Below are 19,796 nucleotides of genomic sequence, written 5' to 3' on the forward strand. Positions count from 1 at the left end.
GTACATAAAAAAGTGCCTTTTTTTGCATAGGCAGTGGTGTGCCCATAGGGCCTAGGTTCCCAACGAGGATGATACCGCCTCCCAATGGGCGCTGATTCCAGGGTGGGGGGCGGTAGGGGCGCTCACAAATAAGTGCCGTTCGTTGATTATGTAGGTACATACGGAGCAATGGAGTAACAGACAATTAATTTTACTGAAATATTTATATTATTGAAATGGGTAAATACGAACTTTTCGAATAAGCATATAAGATGTGCACGTCTATACAGGGTGGTTGGTTAGAAAGTAATGGAACAATGCTCTCTTGCTGAAACGGTTCGAGGTATTGATTTCAAATTTGGAGGACATTGTTATACATACATGTTTCGGAATGAAAAACAAATTTCTGCATTACCCAATTTTGAGGGCGGCCGTCATCTTGAATTTTGTTTAATTACAACATGGGTCATGCGATACATCATTGGAAAGCGTCTTGTTTTCTCTTTCTAGTGATGCAAACATTTAACCTTTTTTTTGAAAAATGAAAAAAAAATTATCTGATATAAGTATGTAAAGGAACAGTAATAATAATAATAATAATAATAATGGTTTTTATTGGTTAAATAATGGTTCCTACACCATAACCAATGGGCACAAGGTCAGGTAAACCCGTTGATATGGTCACCTGTTCTTCCCCTTGAAACCCCCTTGTGTAAATACAAATAAATAAAGTTATTCTGCAATAGTTAAGTTATTTGTAAAGTAAACAATTATTGACAGGCAGCTTATCGTTTGGAAATGCAACGGAAACATCGTAGTGGTTTCAATTACGTTCGCATTAACATTCGCTCTCTAATGATTCGATGTTTGATGTTTCTTTTGAAGACTGCAGCAGGCAGATACAGTAATTTTGTATTTTTGGGGTTGTTGCAAAATTTACAGATGTTGAATAAGAAAGATCGTTTGAATAATGATAATTTAAACATAGGAACAGATAGAAGTCCCCTGTGCCTCAAATTTAAGTGGTGCACGTCTGTACGAAAGGTAATTTTGCGGTAGAGATACGGGGGAATTTTACTGTTTAATATTTTATGAAAAAATAAAGAAGAGTGAACTAGCCTTCTTTCCATCATATTGAGCCAGCCTAGCATTGGTAAGGTATGTGAAATCCGTTCGAACTTCCTAATTCCAAATATGAAGCGCAAGCATGAATTTTGGACACGCTGGATTCTATCACAGTCTTTGAGTAATAAGCACGGTCCATATACCACGTCACAATAATTGAACCGTGATAGAACCAGTGCATCACAAAGAACAGCCTTCTGCTTGATGCCAAGAATGTGACGACTAGAATACAAGCATCTTAACTGATAATAAGCCGAAGCAATAAGGTTGTCAATGTGCTTAGTAAACCTTAATTTACAATCAATAGAAATGCCCAAATTTTTTACACAATCGGCTATTGGGACAGGGACAGTAGTAAGGTCGCCTACTGAAATGGTTCATATTATTGACTGCAGTTTGGAAGGCTCTCAATTAAAGCCCACTAGACATATAATTATCATCAAAGGCGGAATTGAAGTTCGTATTTTATCCGGCAAACACGTTTTTTAACAATTTTGAGCGTTGAAACTGCGTTTTCGTATCAAATTTTTAAAAAATCGGTTCATGAGTGACCCGTGGACCACCCCCCCCCCTCCATTTTACTGGAAACACCACAACCACCGCTCAACTGAGTAACACTCTAAAGGGCATTGATGGGAACATTTCACTGTGCACTACTGTGTTACAGTGGGTCTCAATATGGTCACACGCCTACTATGTGAACACAGGTCGGGAAAAAAAATGTTAACAAAAGAGGTTAAGAAAAATGGCTGGAAATTATTTTTCCAAAGCTTTTAGGTTGCGCATACAGGGCGTACGATTTCATGATTAAGTTAAAAAAAATGTCTTTTTTCCTAAAATATACCCAACAACAGCATAAATACATTGCACACAATTTGTATTAATTTTGCATCTATTTTGATGCAGCACATATTGCTCTAGCAGTAGTATAAAATATGAGAGGAGGAAGGGTAACATCTATTTAAGGGAGTGAATGTAACATCGGTTATAGCTAACCGATTTACCATAATAGGTCTTGTTGAAAGAGTTCTCTCGTGGGATCAGATTTTACATGAAGAGATTTGTTTAATTAATTGTTCTATGGTTGCGTGCGGTGTGTGTGTTATTCTAGCACTGAGTGACTGTTTTTCTTTCAGTTTATTTGATTGTTTTATCTCGAATAAATTTGTTCATCTGGTAATGGTTGGTTTTGTGATTAATAGAGTGCAAATTACGCCCCAGATAAGGAGTCTCAAGTTGCATTTTTCTATTTCATACCCAGAATTATATACATCAGGTGTTAATTGAAAATTTGTAAATTGATTAATATCGAGATTTTTGTCGTGGCGGAAGCTGGACGTGCCTTTAAAAAATTATATATATTTTTTTAAAGATTTTATTAGTACATGTCCTTAATATTGAGCTAGCTGGACTGGTGCGGGTGGTTTAGTGACCTTTGCCATTTTAGATAACAATATTGGGTTGTTATTGTTATAAATCAATCTATTTAAGGAACGTTAAAAATTTCATCTAAACATAAATAACTTATTTTTATTTAAATAATTTCATTGCATTGATCTTAGATCATATGATCTAACTAAGGCATTGATCGTATTGTAGGTGTAATGTCAATGTATGACAAGTACATTGTATAAAAATTGTTAGCGCGTTTTGTTTCTTTCTCTTTCAAATGTCAAAAAGCGAGCTGTAGGTGGTCGACGGTGGTAGTTTTTGCCCTTATTTAAAAATTCGTGAACTCCACCACCGTTTTTTAAATAATCTGTTTAATTACAGCGACTCACAGGACCAAATTTCACCGTTATAGCGAGCTAAATCATACGGTTAAAAATCATGTGAATTACAAGCAGCAAAGGAGCAAAATAAACAGTTAGGTTTACATTTTCCTTTTATTCGTTATATAATTAAAATTCGCCAGGCTATGGTTGTAAAACTGCCGTTGAAACGGAATGTCCGCATTCTCCTGGTGGGCGATCGAGGTGTCGGCAAGACGTCGTTAATCCTATCGCTCGTCAGCGAGGAGTTCCCCGAAACTGTACCCGCCAAGGCCGAGGAGATCACGATACCCGCCGACGTTACGCCCGAACAGGTCCCGACCAACATTGTGGATTACTCGACCATCGAGCAAACGGACGATCAGCTCAATGATCAAATTAAGAGAGCCAGCGTCATTTGTGTGGTGTACGCCGTTGATAATGACGACTCCTTAGACCGTGTGTCGACCTACTGGTTACCGCTGATTCGACAACATCATCCCGATTACACCTGCCCGGTGGTGCTTGTCGGGAACAAAATTGATCTGGTCGACTACTCGACTATTGAAGTAAGTACTTTGATTGACCGCAGCCTCGTTTAATATTCTCGTAGGGTGTCTATGCGTTAATGGAAGATTATGCGGAGATAGAAACTTGTATCGAATGCTCTGCAAAAACCTTAAAAAATATATCAGAAATGTTTTATTACGCACAAAAGGCCGTTTTGCATCCCACCGGTCCACTGTATAACGTTGAGAAAGCAGACGTAAGTGTCCCCGTTTCCAATCGTGTTACTTACATAATTTTATAGTTAACCGAGGGTTGTCAGAAGGCGTTAATTCGTATATTTAAAATTTGTGACATCGATAATGATGGACTATTAAACGATATAGAGCTTAATAATTTCCAAAGTAGGTGCTTTAATGCGCCATTGCAACCGCAAGTATTAGACGACGTGAAAGGAGTACTGAGGAAGAACCTCGACGATGGGATACATCACAACAGTGTCACGTTAAAGGGATTCCTCTACCTTCACAGTTTATTTATTCAAAGAGGTAGAAACGAAACCACCTGGACTGTGCTGAGGAAGTTTGGGTATAATGATAATTTGCACGTGTCCAAGGATTACTTGTTTCCATTGTAAGTCTGCTTCACGGGTTAGGGGATTCTGTTGTAGAGAAAAAGTGGTATAATTTGTGTCTACTTGTCGTAAAAAAATTAACTTTGTTATTTGTGCAGGGCTTGTAAGGTTATTAATGGTTTAAGAGTTTGCAAGAGCTGAGTCTTTAGGAGGTTTTATGGGTCTCCAAAACTAGCTAACAATGATCAGTCTGTGCATTCTTCCTTCACGTTTAACAGCATAGTAAAAAGAGTGTTAAAGTATTAAAAAAGCTTGAAGAAACTCCAGGGGCCTTTAAAGATATTTATGAATCTTTGAGTCTTTAAAACAAAAGTTTTCAAAAGGCTCCAAGAAAATACATTTAATTGTCATGTAGCCTTTAAAGGTCTGAAAATCCAGGAATTATATAAAGGGTAACCTGTAAGTATGTAAAGAAGCATTAGTTGGTAAAGGAGAAAAAAACAAGAATTTTTCCCTAATAAACCGAAAGTCATGTGTGAGCTACATATTCTTACAAATTATTGAAGTGCACACTTTTCAACATGTAGTTAACCCACCTTACTTTAATCTGACGCGCTTGAGAAAATCCCAAAAATCTCCTATTGGGCTCCCCTACTAAAAGCTTTTCATCTCTAAAGATATGTGTACCAAATTTGGTTCCAATCGGTTCAGCGGTCTAGCTGGAAATGAGGGTACAGGCAGAGAGTCGGACCTATTGACTTTTTGCACCACCCTGGTAACGTTATCTTTGTGACGAACAGAAGAAAAATTCGGATGAATCCCGAGTTCAATGAGACTGGCTTCAATTTTGTAAAATTGGTACTCGATATCATGATTATGCACAGAAGTGAATAAGCCAGTGTTGACAGTGGCGGCCCCGGGAGGGGGGGGCGTGGGGGCCCGGCCCCCCCATTGTCCATTTTTTCATCAGATTTCTTTTATTTTTTTCCGTATTGGGACAAAGTTCGGGTTTGGGCCCCTCCCTTTACCAAATCCTGGGACCGCTACTGAGTGTTGATATTTATTTTGCCCAATTTGTTAACTAGGTTTCAGGGTAGGTAAAATGTACTGATCAAATGTCTTTAAATTCCCTGCCGCAGGCCTTTGTACACACAATTTTTATTTATTGCAAACTGACTTTAAATCAACTGTTACTGTTAGCGATCCGAAAAAACTTCGTTGTTTATGAATTTCAATCTTTAGTTTATTTAATCCCGTTTCTATTTTGCGACTCGAAAATGTTCCTTCGCGTAATTTTTACCACTCGTAAATAAACGGCTGTGTTACGAATTAGGGTACTTAGGGTCTTTACGCAAAACCAAGCTTGCCGGTAACGCGCACTTGTCACAAATCTGGTTTCATTTAACGCTAACGAAAAATTGCAGTGTTCTTGTATTTTTTTTCACTAAAAATAAAGCTGGCAATGTCTTACCGCTACTAGATAAACTTTCATCAAACGAAAATTTCAGCGCACCTAAAATGGTACGTGACATTATAACTCGAAAATGCACGCGTTATCACTTTTTATTTCCAGACATACTTTTATTCACGTTCGCTGTGAAGCGGTATATGTGTAAATTTTCCTATGTTGAATAAAATACAAATTCGAAAAAAAATACTTCTGAAATTCTAAAGCGACCACCGGTTACAGTTAGCGGAGGTTAGTTATTTAAAACAGGGTATGCAGAACTCCTGGAACGATCAATTACCTCCGTTATATGCAAATCAATATTTTTCAAATTTGGCACGTTTATCTTGTGAAGAACGAAGAATGTACCTATTATCTGTAATGTCAATTTTTAATACTTCCGGATTAATTGAAAATTGCCCCCACTAATTACTAATTTTTATTGCAACATACTGTATATTTTTTTATTTTTTAATACGCAATAAGAATAGACATAAACCATGGCAAAGCTATAAGAAAGTAACTCCAGAATGCCTTTTTCACGCAGCTCTCATCACGGTCTCAGCCCAAAATTTCTGTGTGAATCCAGAACCATGCAACATAATAGTGGCAGCGTCCGATTCTTTCGCTCGGCACCGCCATTTTGTTGTGGCGTATATTTTTTATTTATTATTTTGCCTTTATTTTTGAGTGGGCGGGGTTTCAGCCAAGGCTGCTCTACCAACCCAACCCACTATACATTTACAAATATCCATGCCCGAACCCGGATTCGAACCAGGGACCCTTAGCACCACAGTCCAGCTTTAACTGAACTGCGCCACACAATATATGGTTTCGGTATAGGTTCGCAAACCATGCTGGTCAATCTGTGGCAGAAACAGAGTATCATTGCTACTTTAGTATGATATATGGATCTGCTGTTCTTATGTTAGAAAAATATAAATTCAATTGTTTATAATAATGTTTTCCAAATAAACAAAGGGTTCAAAATATTTCGTGGGGTGCCAAAAATTTGTGTTTTTTCAAAAAAAATCCTACTTACTAATAATAAAGTGTATTTTGTCACAGCCATAACGCAATTAGTGATCAAATTTAGACTTCTCCAAAATGTCTTGTCTAATGTACATATACAGGGTGAACATTTTGCATTTTGAAATATGCTACAAATCTAGGTGCTTTAAATTTGCGGTCAGTGGCGTACTTCTGTATAGACAAGGGGGGCATATTTTTTTTAAATAGCAACTGAGTGAACATTTTGAAATTTGAAAGCTACGTGCTTTAAATTTGCCGTCAGTGGCGTACTTCTGCATAGACAAGGGGGGCTTTTTTTTTTAATAGGAAATATATCTAGCTTTCATTACATATTAAAGAGTAGCAGCATAAAAACTTATATTACATAATGGAACTTATGAGAAAATAGTTGTGTTAATTAATTTTATAATTTTATTAGTTATGTCATGTTTTTTATGTTATGTATCATATTATAAAAAGGTTTATTCTTTAATAGTACCTCACGAAAAATAGTGCTTTCCATTAAAAAAGTGGCCCTCTTAATTATGCCACTGTAAATTATTTGTAAGCATATAGATTTAGTTATTGATTTTTGATACAATAAATTGCTTTGACACAACTATCAAAAGAATTCCAAATTTTTGCGAGCTATAAATGAATCATATCCCAAATGAAAATCGGTAGTTGCTCGCCTCAGTGCACCACGTCACCACAGCTCGCTTATACATGTATAAGATTTTGCCAAATTTGCAGTCGTTATTTAGAAATTTGTGTAACTTACGGAAAAGTTTAATAGAAACCAACTCGAGAAGGTAGGCGCCCGTATACCAACAATCTCATAAAATAGACTCAGCTTTTCATAGCTGCGGTAGAAAAGAACTGGTATAATTAATGCCAATTATATTAGTTTCTCTATAACAGATTCCTGAGTGGTGATGTAAATTTTGATTTTTATACCAGTTTTCATTCAAAGAGGTCAATCATGTAGCTAGGGATACCACCATTATGACAGAAAACTGGTTTAGAAACTATATTGGGAAACCTTTCTTAACGGTTTCCACCGTTTTATCATCTAGTTTATTTTAGGTTGAAGGTCCCTTCGGGTTGTACGACAGAGTTATCCTACAGAGGGCAGCAGTTTCTATCGCACATGTTCGAGAGGTACGACAAGGATCGAGACCAGGCGCTCTCGCCAAGGGAGTACGAGGACTTATTCTCGACGTGCCCCACGCCGGCTTGGGCCAGTGACGTCAGCGCGATGGTGCCGACAAACGAGAGGGGCTGGATAACATATCAGGGGTATATGTGTCAGTGGGCGCTAATGACGCTCGTCGATTTGCCGCGCGCGTTCGAATATCTCGCCTATCTCGGCTATAATATTTACGAAAATGATTGTCAAGTGACTGCTGTGCAAGGTAAATGGGTGGTGTGTGTGTACGGGTGTGGTAATAACGCCGCTTGCTTTTCAGTGACGAGGGAGAAAAAGTTGGATCTGGCCAAAAAGCAATCAAGTCGGAACGTGTATCAGTGTCACGTTATCGGGCCGGCGTCTTCTGGAAAATCGCTATTCTGTCGGAATTTTATTAGGTCACCTACAGATGTGAGTAAAGGTCAAAATCAGAAACTTAAAATACTGTAAAGATCTCATCATCATCTTAAAATACATTGAGATTTGGTCTTGGATGTTGTTGCAGTGCGTTTGTATTATGATCACAAAAAGCAATTTGTTTTTTTGTACTCATGCCAACATTTTTGCATTAGACAAGTGTTTCCCGCAACTGGGAGGCGGGAGGGGGGGGCCGAGGTGCTGTTAAGAGGGGCGCAAGATCCCTGATGTGTTTGAGGCAATATATACCTTTAAAATACTTATATTAGGTATATTTTTATGTAAAATTGTATTTGATCAATTCTTACACAAATAAGAACATATCTGCAATTTGGTAAATTCGATTTTTATGCCGATGAAAGTACTGATGCTGCACAATGTTGCCAGATGATAGTGAACGTGCGATTTATGATGGTGCTATAACAGAAGACATCTCGTATGAACTAAAAACCATTCATGTTATGGCTGCAATGTCTGATTATAATATTTTATGGGCCATAACTCATAACAATTTTTTGAGCACCGTCAGAAAGTTGAGAAAAATTTTGTTAGAATTGTTTTTTGAAAATAAATGAATGCCAACGAAATATCGATAATGACACTTTTCGGTTTTTTGGCCATAACTTCGCTATTTGCAGACCTTCAAGAAACTTTTAAAGGGAAAATTAATCACCATAAAATTCTCTATACCTCTCCCATTTAAGCGGGTTTGTACCTCTTACGGTTTCTGAGTGAAAATGAAAAAAATTTATTTTCGCGCAATCGTCTTTTAGTTTTGGAATAATCTCGAATAGTTTTTATTATACATAACGATCAAGAGATGTTTTAATCTTTAAGTGAACTAACTTTCACGAGATTAGTTTCCCTTTATCGTCGTGTATAATACAAAACTGTATTTAATAGCAGAAGGCATAAAAATTCTATAGGTATTTAATTTCGGCTTCCAAAATAGCAAGCTTGGGTTCTCCTGTCGTTTCCATGGAAACAATATTGTATTATGTTCCGAACTTAATTTTTTATTTCGTGCTCAGCGTCCCATTTTTAATAAAAATGACATGTTATTGGAATGCACAAGGCTTTGTTTCACTTTATCTACCCTTGCCATTAAAGTGATTACTTTATCTACCCTTAGGATTAAAAAGACACTTACGCTACTCATTCAAACCTACTAAATAGTCAATTTAACATCTGCTATAAAATAAACGTTAATTGGGCGGGCAGTTCTATTTATTTAATTGATTGTATTTCTTTGTATTTCCGAGATAGAGTTAACATATAGGTTATTGGGGCGAGGGGGGGGGGGCAAAAGGGTGTTGGTTTCAACAGAATGGTGCACCTGCGCACAACGCCTTAATCATGCGAGAATACATATCGGACAAATTTCTTGGAAAATGTAAAATTTCTGAGCCTACCTACGTGGTGTGGTTCGCGATTGGTCAACGGTCTTCCAACAAACTTTCTTCTGCCACCGGAAATGATTTCTCTTGTTGGTCTGCGCCGACGATGTTAAATCTTCGCTTTCGAAAGCGATTGTAAGGCTGCTAATCCCTTCTCTGGAGAAATGCAATCTGACGAAGGTCTGGCGGCGGCGGATTTTCGAAGAGAAATGCTGCTTTTTCATTGCAAATAATGTAAGATGCGAGATGAGCAAGGCGACCCGTTACATAACAAAAAAAAATTGGTTTTGCTTCAATGAAAATTTCGCCTGATTTAATGTAGACTAATCTTTATAGAAAAACCCGCGAGTTGATATCACTGGAAGTCCCAACTGCACTGTAAATATGGTCCAAGTCTACGGTCAAGACAAAATAATGGTCCTTCGCGATATAAACGTGCGAAACGTCTCCGATCCCCTACTCCCCCACGAAGTACAGTGCGACGTCGCCTGTCTAGTTTATGACGTAAGCAACCCGAAATCCTTCGAGTACATCGCGCGGATTTACATTGTGAGCTGATTTTTTTTTGCGAGCCCGCTTTGATAAAACTTTCAGAAATACTTCGCCGAAAGCAAGATACCCGTGCTGGTCGTGGCGGGCAAAAGCGATCTGCCGGAGGAGAAGCAGGACTATCTGCTCCAACCGCAGGCGTTCTGCGAGAAATATCGAATACTGCCTCCGCAGCCTTTCAGCGCGAAAGGACACGTGCGGAAGGACGTTTACGTCAAGCTGGCCACGATGGCCGCATTCCCGTAAGTATTTACGATTAAAACACTCGGGATTCGTCGCTTTTGTCTCATCATTTTCGAAACGCACGTGCAAATTCAAACCAATCGCGTTTGGCCATTTCATTACAAGCAACCTTGTGTAACTCAATTTGACATTTTTACCATTGCTTTAGTAAGGGAAAGGGGCGTGAAATTGAGTTATTCAGGGAGCAGCATCGAAACAAAAAATACACAGAAACTTATTTGCTTTAGTCGATTTCAAGCGGCGTGGATATTGTTTTATAGACACAGGTTTGTTTCCAAACTTTCTACTAAGATCATTTCGTATAATTTGCGTGATGTTTTCTCATTTTCGCACCGATTTTGTTTTTCCTTTTGCCGAAGAGAAACGATGTGTAGGTTCTTAAACAAAACGTTATTTCCAGTCCACTGCGTCGCATGGTTCATATGCTATTATTACGACCTCAACCATCAGAATGGTTTAATCAATTTTACAGGTTACCATTATTATTCAAATATATTGCATTTCTTAATGTGTCATGCGCAGTGTGATAATTTCGTTAGCTAGTTTATTAACAGGTTGTGTTGCATGTGGTTTTTTTGTAATAACTTAACGCTTTTTTGATTTTTTAAAAATAGTCCTAAGTGTTAGTGTTGCCGCATGCCGATCGGTGCGCCAATGCGAATTACTAAACTTGTTTGCAATTTCCAAGGAACATTCGGAACTTCGGTCTCGTGCCTACTGATACGACCGCCTGGTGGAAAGCTGGAATTGGTATCGCAATCGCCACCGCCTTCGGATTTTTCGTCGTGAAAGTATTAAATACTACCGAGAGAGTTTTGAGGTAGTGTAAACGAGGCGGAAGTCGAAAAATGTACAAATTCATTTTTAATCCAATTGGTGTAGATCGTGTTTAAATATTAGGGCAAAGTTGGTCGCCTAGTATGTAATATAGGAGGTAGAGGTCGCCAAATTTGACACTAATATTTGAGAAATTCTGTAGGAATCGACAATATTATTTTTGTATACTAACCGTTTTAGTCTTAAGTTTGTAAATTATGTAAGATTTGACATCACGTACGGCGGCGTTTGTCTTATTTTGTCTAGTCTTAAGGTGCGTTGTTGTAGTAGTTAGTTTATAACTAATTTATTGTGTTGTTGCTTTTTGTTATCAGTTAAATCAAATCTGATTTTAAAATTTTCAAAAAAGTCGGATGTGTTCTGTAATGGGTAAGGATGATTGCTTGTGTGTGTGATACCGGTGAATTAGTTGTAGAGCAAAAATATTTAAATAATATAGATTTTAAGCGAAATTGTTACATGAACACATCCTAAAGTTATATTTTTCTAATCATTAAGGGCAATTTTTATCCCGTGTTACTTATATTGTGCCGATTTGTTGATAGTAGTACCAGTTGGAATAAATTTGTGCAATTTCAGTTTGAATTTGTTTCAGTAAACCTCACTAATTTCAAACTCACGGTAGATGCCATAAGACAAGATGGCAGCCCTTTTTCCGATACAAATAGCCGCCTAAATGCAGTGAAGGGCCATGTGCGACAGGTTCCACCGTTGCCTGAGCCTGAAATTCAGCAATACTGAGAAAGCATGTTTGGTCAAAAAATCTTTGACCTTGGATTGTAGTCTCCCCTTGTCTAGGTTATGGCGTATTCTATCCGGTAGAGAGTGAAAAATGACCATAAAATTGTCTTGGTTCTATTTCAACGGGACATGACTCCACCATACTACACACTAAAATTTCAAGAATAGAAAACTTCCAAAGCTTTGCGACTAGTTTTTTTAATTTTCGAAATTATGAACGTATGTGAATAGCGCATTGTGAACAGGTCCTAATACGCATAACCGAATGTATCCCGATATGCTAGTTGAACGTAGCAATAGTCACGCGATAGCAGCGACACCCATCGTCCAGGTTGTCAACAACTTCCTTTTTCCTTCGTTTCTAAACAGTAAATGGTTTTGCTGTAAATACAAAATAAATCGCAGGTAATTACGGTATTTTTCAATCATCCTATAATTAAAACATCAAATAACCCAAAGATTCACCCTCCTGTTACCCCTTTTAATAATATTTTCAGTCATTTGTGTCGATATAAATAATCACTTTTAGGTTAGAAATCATGTTCGCCCCGTTTCCATAATTTCCATTACTTTTATGACAAGTGTACCTGTTTTTAGCCATGGTGCGGATGAACGTATTGAGTGACGCCCTTAAATCGATCAATAATGCCGAAAAACGTGGCAAAAGACAAGTGCTAATTCGCCCGTGCTCGAAGGTAATCGTCAAGTTTCTAACTGTTATGATGAAACATGGATACATCGGCGAATTCGAAATTGTCGACGATCACAGATCGGGGAAGGTTGTAGTTAATCTAACCGGTAGATTAAATAAATGTGGTGTTATTTCGCCTAGATTTGACGTACCGATTACACATATTGAAAAGTGGACGAATAACTTACTGCCGTCTCGTCAGTTCGGGTAAGTGGCACATAGTCGTAATGTTATAGTGTGGTTTCATGTGTGTTTTTAGTTATATTGTGTTGACCACAAGTGGAGGTATTATGGACCACGAGGAAGCTAGAAGGAAACATCTTGGTGGCAAAATACTGGGATTTTTCTTTTAATGTATGATTAATTAAAATAAAACATCTTTATTAATATATTTGACTTCAATACAAACGTGGTAGGTCTTACGGAATTGCCTTCCATAAACAGTTGTTCTCCACTGTTGAGTGGCATTTAATTAATAGTGATGGAGATCTATTATGCTTGTCAGGAGAGAATGCCCGATATTGATATGCAATTATCGACCGGTTTCAGGAAAGAATTATCAAAATCCTACATTATTTGCTAAATCTGAGTTTAAACATTTGACATTTGATTGGCTGCATACTGCAGTATAAAGCCAATCAAATGTCTTAATAGCGGATTAAACAATGATCCTGGATTTTTTGTGCAACTGGCTTTGTATGTTTTTCATATTCACTATACTGATTAGTGTACTTATGCTATGATAATAGGGTTGATCAGCATTGTCCCAAAATATATATACATAATTTAAACCCCCTAAACATGTTTTGTATAATAATATGACCACGTATAAGGAAAGTTGATAGGAGTGGGGGTTGAAAAAAGTTAGTAAAACTTCAATTCTTTTAATAGCCCTTTCTTAAGAGGGAGGTACAACTAGATGTGGGGTCACGAGTACTTGCGAGTTTTCTATTTCTGTAGTCAAACACTAAAACATGAAAATTAGTCTGAAGAGCTTAAGAACATTCTACTATGACGCGCCCTGTATAATTTGTCGTGGGTTAGTAGTTCTCTTTAGCATCTGGTAGTTCTAATGTGTTAGTGGGCAAAATGAACGAAAAGTAACGGTTGTTATTGTTGTTGAGGGGAAAATCTTTTCTTTTGTAATTCTGTGACAAAACTCGAATTCGAAATGGAGGTATTAAAGACTGTATTTAAACAAGAGGTGGAAGATGAAAGAGAAGAAAAGTTTCCAGTTTCAGAAATAGATTTGCATAAAATTGAAATTAAACAGGAGCAGGAAGATGAAGCAATTTCGTTGCATTCACCAGATAACTTCATCGTCAATGAGGATTTAGATATAAAACTGTACAACTTGGATGTGTTCAATTCGACCAGCTTCAATGGCGTTACCTCAAACAGTAAACACGTTAAGCAGGAGCATGTGCTAGGAAGTTCAATAGTGGGTCAGAGTGTTACAACCGAATGGAAAAACATACCACGTGGTTCAATCAAGTGTGAAAAGGAGAATTCAAAACCGTTTCATTGCACTCAGTGCAGTTATACAGCAGCACGGAAACGTTATTTACTGAACCATATAAAAAACCGACATGACGTGATCGAACGTAAGTGTGAACATTGTAGTTATAAAACCACCTCGGAAAAGTGCTTTAGACAACATATTACAACACGTCATGGCTCAGGCGGATTTCAATGTGGACAATGCGATTACAAAACGGTGTGGAAAAATGCTTTTAAACGTCACGTCCTAGGACAACATGGTTCAATAGAATACAAATGTTACCACTGCGATTTCGCCACGAAAGTGAGGAGCAATTTAGTGGCGCACAACGAAATGCATCACAGTTTAGTAAAGTTTAAATGTGAACAGTGTGATTACGTAACTGGTAGGAAAATTACATTTCGTCAGCACGTAAAAACAATACACGGTCTACAACGATACCTGTGCAATGACTGTCATTACATAACAAAATTAAAGAAGAGTTTAATGAAACACTGGAGAGCGTGCCATGGTGCGAAAACACTTAAATGTAACCAATGCGAATATACGACGGCAACTAACAGGAATTTAACCACTCACATCCATGTTCAACATGGATCAATGGAGTATCATTGTAAACATTGCACTTTTAAGGCGAAGCTCAAAAGAAGAGTAGCCGAACACAGTCTATGTCACGATTTACAAAATGGAAATTGCAAAAGAGTGAAATGTGATCAGTGTGATTACACAACGAATTTGAAAAGAAATCTAGCTAGACACAGAATATCAGTTCACGGTCGAAAAGTAATCAAGTGTTTTCATTGCCCATACGTAACGTCCCAAAAATTTGTTCTAATTCAACACATCAGACGACAACATAACCCACAAAAAAACAAATGCGACCAATGTAGTTTCACATCTGCGCTAAAACATGAATTAACTTTTCATATGAAACAGCACGGTTCGGTGGTATTTAAGTGTGAACTGTGCATTTATACGTCGGTGTCTAAAGCTGCTTTATTGAAACATATCAAAAACTTCCACCTTTCGACTTTGTTAAAATGTGAGCAATGTGAATATGAAACTCATCGAATAGATCATATGAATGTTCACTTGAGACAAAAACATAACTTAGAAAAACACAAATGCAACCAGTGTAATTATAGGACTGCGCTAAAATATGAGTTGACTTTTCACATGAGACAACACGGTGTGGTGGTGTTTAAGTGTGAACATTGCATTTATACGTCGCTATCCAGTACCGCTTTAAAGATGCATGTGAGAACCCAACACCTTGCGACTTTGTTGAGATGTGAGCAATGCGGATATGAAACTCGTCGAAAAGATAATATGGATAGGCATAGGCAAATGTACGGTTCAAAGAAACATGTCTATAATGGAAAAAATGTTAGAGTTCTATGCTGAGGGTGGGAAGGGTTGAGACAATTGAAGTGGTTAATTCTTCCATTATATTTTTGTAACTTAATTTGTAATTGTTGACAATAAAAAAACATTTTTTGTATTTTCTGTGTTGCATTTTTTCAATCAATTTAAATGAGTCCAAGAAATACAATTTTCTTCAACCTAAGAGAAGGTGGCCATGTGAAGTTACAGATATAGCCAACCAGCAAATAGCTAAATGTGTTGAACCTGGATAGCTTTTTTTTGGTGGTTCCGAAGTTATACGGTCCCTAGAGCCTAGGAAGTGTGTTTCCAAGAGACAAGTGAGGACCTTATTCGTATCAGGCGTATATCTGCCCAATGAAAGCCTCGGTGTCACCACTTTTTGTCCCGTTGTCTTTCCAAAGGTTGGAAAGAATTTTTTCTATTGGTAATCGATTTTGGGCATTGATCCCATGATTAGGGCTAGCATCAATGGACCTTGAGTTAGCCCTATTAAGCAGCCTGCTAACCTTTTTGTGATCCGAGTTCACCAAGGTGTTCTCTTCATTTCTTGAATGGTCTACCTACGCTTTACAGCTGCTATCATATTATGATGCTGTTATTGTGACTTATATTGTAGTATAATGCGGCCTAACGGCCAGCTCTTCCACCTTCCCCGCTTTCCGACAGAGCAAAGGCTGTCCATCCAGCCGCTCTAACAGGTTTAGTTGGAACATAATATTCCTATGGTAACCTTTAGAGGGCTACGTTGGCATCAGAGTCAACCTCACAAGACGGAGTCCACTATTTGGACAGTTTCAAACCAACTAGCTCCCTTGTAGGTGAAACCTCTTCTGAGCGTTACGGGGGATAGTAAGGCCTACCAGAACAGCAAGTGCTTGCTCCATCCTTCGGCTGAAGTCTTAGAGCCACAAGATTTCTGAAACATAAATCGGCCATTAAAATAAGACTCAATTCTTCTATCGACATAAGTCCCAATATAGGTTCATTTGGCTGTCCCTCTCTTATAATAAGGGGAGTCCTCCACCTGGTGGAGACCTCTTAAATAAACCCGGCTTAATAGATTCTTTTATATGAGGCACGCTTTTCTGCTTTAGTTGACCTGGAACATACCAAACTTCCTGATCTACACAATAACAGCCTGGAAACCACCGGCACAGATAAAATACCCTTATCTGTGCCACCGGCATCAAACTACAACTCAGCAATCACAGCCAACTCACAATCCGTAGCACTTACAGACAACCTAACAAGAAACTTATCGAGAACGATCTAAAACAGCTACTCCGACACAAGAGAACAAACATTAATCATAGGAGACCTAAATTCAAAGCACAAACTATGGGGCTGCCGAGCAACCAATACGGAAGGCATCAAGCTAGAGCAGTTTTCTACTAAATACACCTTCCAGGTCATGACTCCCAAAGAGTATACATATTATTCGTATCGTACCGATCACAAACCAGACATCCTGGATATTGTATTACAAACAAATTTCCCAAAACAACTAAGCCAAAGAGTAATAACCGAACTAAGCTCGGACCACCTACCCGTCTTAGTGTCCTTCCTAAGCATACCCCAACTAAGACAGCCTCCTCTTAAACTAATCAATGCGGGCCAATAAACTGGGAAGTTTTTCAAGATCAATTAGATGCAAATCTAAAGAAGCCTAATAATCTAAACACTAACGAGGACATTGATTCTACGGTATCAGACATTACGAACTCAATAACTGAAGCAGTAAAATCATCCATCTGAACCATCACCATCAGACGCTCATGGACGGACCACAATCGTCCTCCAAATTACATAATCAGTATGATTAAAGAGAAGAGCCAAGTAAAAAGACAGTGGCAACGAACACGAAACCCTGAAATCAAGCGACAAACAATACATCGCAGACATCGGCCCCGGAGATCCAGGGATGTGGAAAACCACTAAACGAATACTAAAACAGAACGACGAACTGCCATGCCAACCCTTACCTCTGGAACACACATATTTAGCACAGATGCCGAAAAATCCGAAGCGTTCGCTACTCACCTAGAAAAGGTATTCTCACCATTAAATATCTGCAACCCCACGCAAGCACTTCATATTACTAGCCACATCGAAAGAAATCTTCCCATCCCCAAAAACATTGAACCCACATCACCTCAAAAAAAGGCAGTGTATAACCTTCTTTTTTTACCAAAAATCGACTGCACCAAAATTTCTCGGGAAAACACTTTTTCTTATTAATTTTGGGGCGCAGAATCCAAAACAATTCGTACTTTTTCGATCAGACTTCTCAATCAAAAGTTATGGGACTAGAAACCAATTTCGAAAGAAAATTCAAAGGGCTGTAACTTTTGAACTAGTAGCCCAATCTTGGAACTGTTTGAAATTATGGATTCTACAGGCCACATTCTATAAGAAAATTTTTTTTCGGGTCGATCTGAGACAATTTTTTTTTCGGGGCTCAAAAAAAGGCAGTGTATAACCTTCCTTTTTTACCAAAAATCGACTGCACCAAAATTTCTGGGGAAAACACTTTTTCTTATTAATTTTGGTGCGTAGAATCCAAAACAATTCGTACTTTTTCGATCGGACGTCTCAATCAAAAGTTATGGACTAGAATTTCGTCTATTCAAGACTTCACGTTAAAATGTATTTTATATAGTGATGTCAATGGTTCCGATCTTTAGTGGGGAGACAAAAACGGAACTGTGTCCTGAAACTACGATTTTAATTCTGGAGGCACTTCAAGATGGCGGCCGTGTCATCCGGGAGCCCGCGTATAGTACGGCGATCACCTTAGATGCCTGATTCGAAGAACCTGATGATCTGAGGAACAGAAAAAAGAATCTGAAAACCCTAAGAACTCGAAGTAGCTACCGGAATTGAAAAATCCGAAGAGTCTAAAACTCAAGAATATCAAGCATCCGAGGAAATGAATCTTATCAACGGAAGGAGTTTGAAAAGTGCACAGAAACGGAAGTATCCATAATCTCTTCGTTTTGAGGGGTTTGAAAGATCTACAGAAACTAAAGAATCTCAAGGGTGTCACAGAAATCACCCGCGCTCCTGATGCGCATGATTCTGCCCTTTTATGTCTATAAGAATATGTGTGCCAAATTGGTTCCAATCGGTTTAGCCGGAAATAAGAGTTTGACACACTTGCGCATGCGCGATTCTTCCCAAAAGCTATTCAGCGCTTCCTTTTATGTCTAAGAATATGCGTGTACCAAATTTGGTTTAGATCGGTTCAGCCGTTTAGCCGGAAATGAGAGTACAGGCAGACAGACCGATCGACCGCATCATCGAGATTTTGTTTGATTCGGATTCCTGGTGCTTCAAAACGTATATTTCCGTAAAAAAGTGGAAGGTTATTTTTCACTCCAGTGCAATACCTCCCTTACTAAAGCGTGGGTGGTAAAAATGAATTTACACTCAACTGGCAGATTTCGAGATTTGCGTTTGATGATGATGATGAATGATGATGATACCGAAGTCGAGATAGAGGACGTGGGTATTGAGGATGATGTAGGTACTCACATTCTCACCAACGTTCAGCATGGTGCGCGTTTCGCCCGCGAGGCAGTCCAGCGGCGAGGCGTTCTGGCGGGAGTGACGTTTAGACTCATAGATAATTCCAATGTCATCGTCGATCAGATTAGGATTAAAATTTTTGACTCGCATAATTCCAACGCCATCAATCCGTATGTGATCGGCTACGGATTCGGATTATCGTTGGATTATTTGTCGCCAGTACTCAAGCTTATTCCTAATGCGATTGGTTAATTCGCAATTGCTCTAAATCAGCATGTGATATTTATTAAGAAGTAGACATAGGGATTTACATGAATTGTTTTTCCCTATTTCTACTTTCAAAAGGCAAAAAAAGGGCGCTTAACTTTATGCGTCCATAATAGATTTTTGAAACAAATAAACGTCTGGCTGTTAATTTGAATTGTTGCTTTGCCTTTACATAAAATAAATCCCTAACCTTCGTTAAACTGTTACCAGCACTACGCCGATTGACAATATTAACTTGTTCTTCAGTTGAATGCATCGCATACGAAAGAAAATAAAAATAGAATCTTTAGATCTTCATTTGTTTTAAGAAGTTATTTTGGTTGCATAAAATTAGGCGGCCGTCAGAAGCGATTTTGTCATTTAAAAGCAGTAGATATAGGGAAAAACAATACATTATGTCTACTTCTTAGTAAATATCACTGTATATAATCCGCCGTAACGCGTTCCTCCGAAACATCCGTCCGGCTAAAGCCTCTTTCACACGAACCGGCCTGCGTCTTGCGGAGACCGCCGCGCGGCACACGCCTGATAAGCGTGATGTTTTCATACGACGTCGGTTTCGTCCGGCGCGCGCCGCTCCCGTATTTAGACTCAGTTGAGGCTCAGTTATTGAAATGTTAACAGCGCGGAAGAAGAAAGTGCAAGCAATGTACTTG

General features: G+C 38.3%; 2 protein-coding genes across 6 annotated transcripts; both read left to right on the forward strand.

The window, feature by feature from the left end:
• The first annotated feature begins 2,777 nt into the window (after positions 1 to 2,777).
• LOC116175829 (mitochondrial Rho GTPase) lies at positions 2,778 to 11,604 on the forward strand. 5 transcript variants are annotated; one of them, XM_031494147.1, is made up of 11 exons: positions 2,778 to 2,975; positions 3,020 to 3,424; positions 3,469 to 3,621; positions 3,667 to 3,995; positions 7,481 to 7,809; positions 7,864 to 7,994; positions 9,734 to 9,946; positions 9,992 to 10,188; positions 10,417 to 10,455; positions 10,590 to 10,661; positions 10,878 to 11,604. In XM_031494147.1, the coding sequence occupies exons 2-11, from the start codon at positions 3,023 to 3,025 to the stop codon at positions 11,011 to 11,013; spliced, it is 2,001 nt and encodes a 666-aa protein (XP_031350007.1). In that variant the 5' UTR covers positions 2,778 to 2,975; positions 3,020 to 3,022; the 3' UTR covers positions 11,014 to 11,604. The 5 variants fall into 5 exon arrangements, with proteins under 5 accessions (XP_031350007.1, XP_031350005.1, XP_031350009.1 ...); XM_031494145.1 differs by having other exon boundaries at positions 2,778 to 2,970; XM_031494149.1 differs by lacking the exon at positions 10,590 to 10,661 and having other exon boundaries at positions 2,778 to 2,970.
• A 423-nt stretch (positions 11,605 to 12,027) lies between these two features.
• On the forward strand, positions 12,028 to 12,847 carry LOC116175830 (40S ribosomal protein S15Aa). Its single transcript, XM_031494151.1, has 3 exons — positions 12,028 to 12,172; positions 12,365 to 12,665; positions 12,718 to 12,847. The coding sequence occupies exons 2-3, from the start codon at positions 12,367 to 12,369 to the stop codon at positions 12,809 to 12,811; spliced, it is 393 nt and encodes a 130-aa protein (XP_031350011.1). The 5' UTR covers positions 12,028 to 12,172; positions 12,365 to 12,366; the 3' UTR covers positions 12,812 to 12,847.
• Positions 12,848 to 19,796: the final 6,949 nt, after the last annotated feature.

The sequence above is a fragment of the Photinus pyralis genome, unplaced genomic scaffold (genome assembly GCF_008802855.1).
Source record: "Photinus pyralis isolate 1611_PpyrPB1 unplaced genomic scaffold, Ppyr1.3 Ppyr1.4_LG7, whole genome shotgun sequence".
Lineage (NCBI taxonomy): Eukaryota > Metazoa > Arthropoda > Insecta > Coleoptera > Lampyridae > Photinus > Photinus pyralis.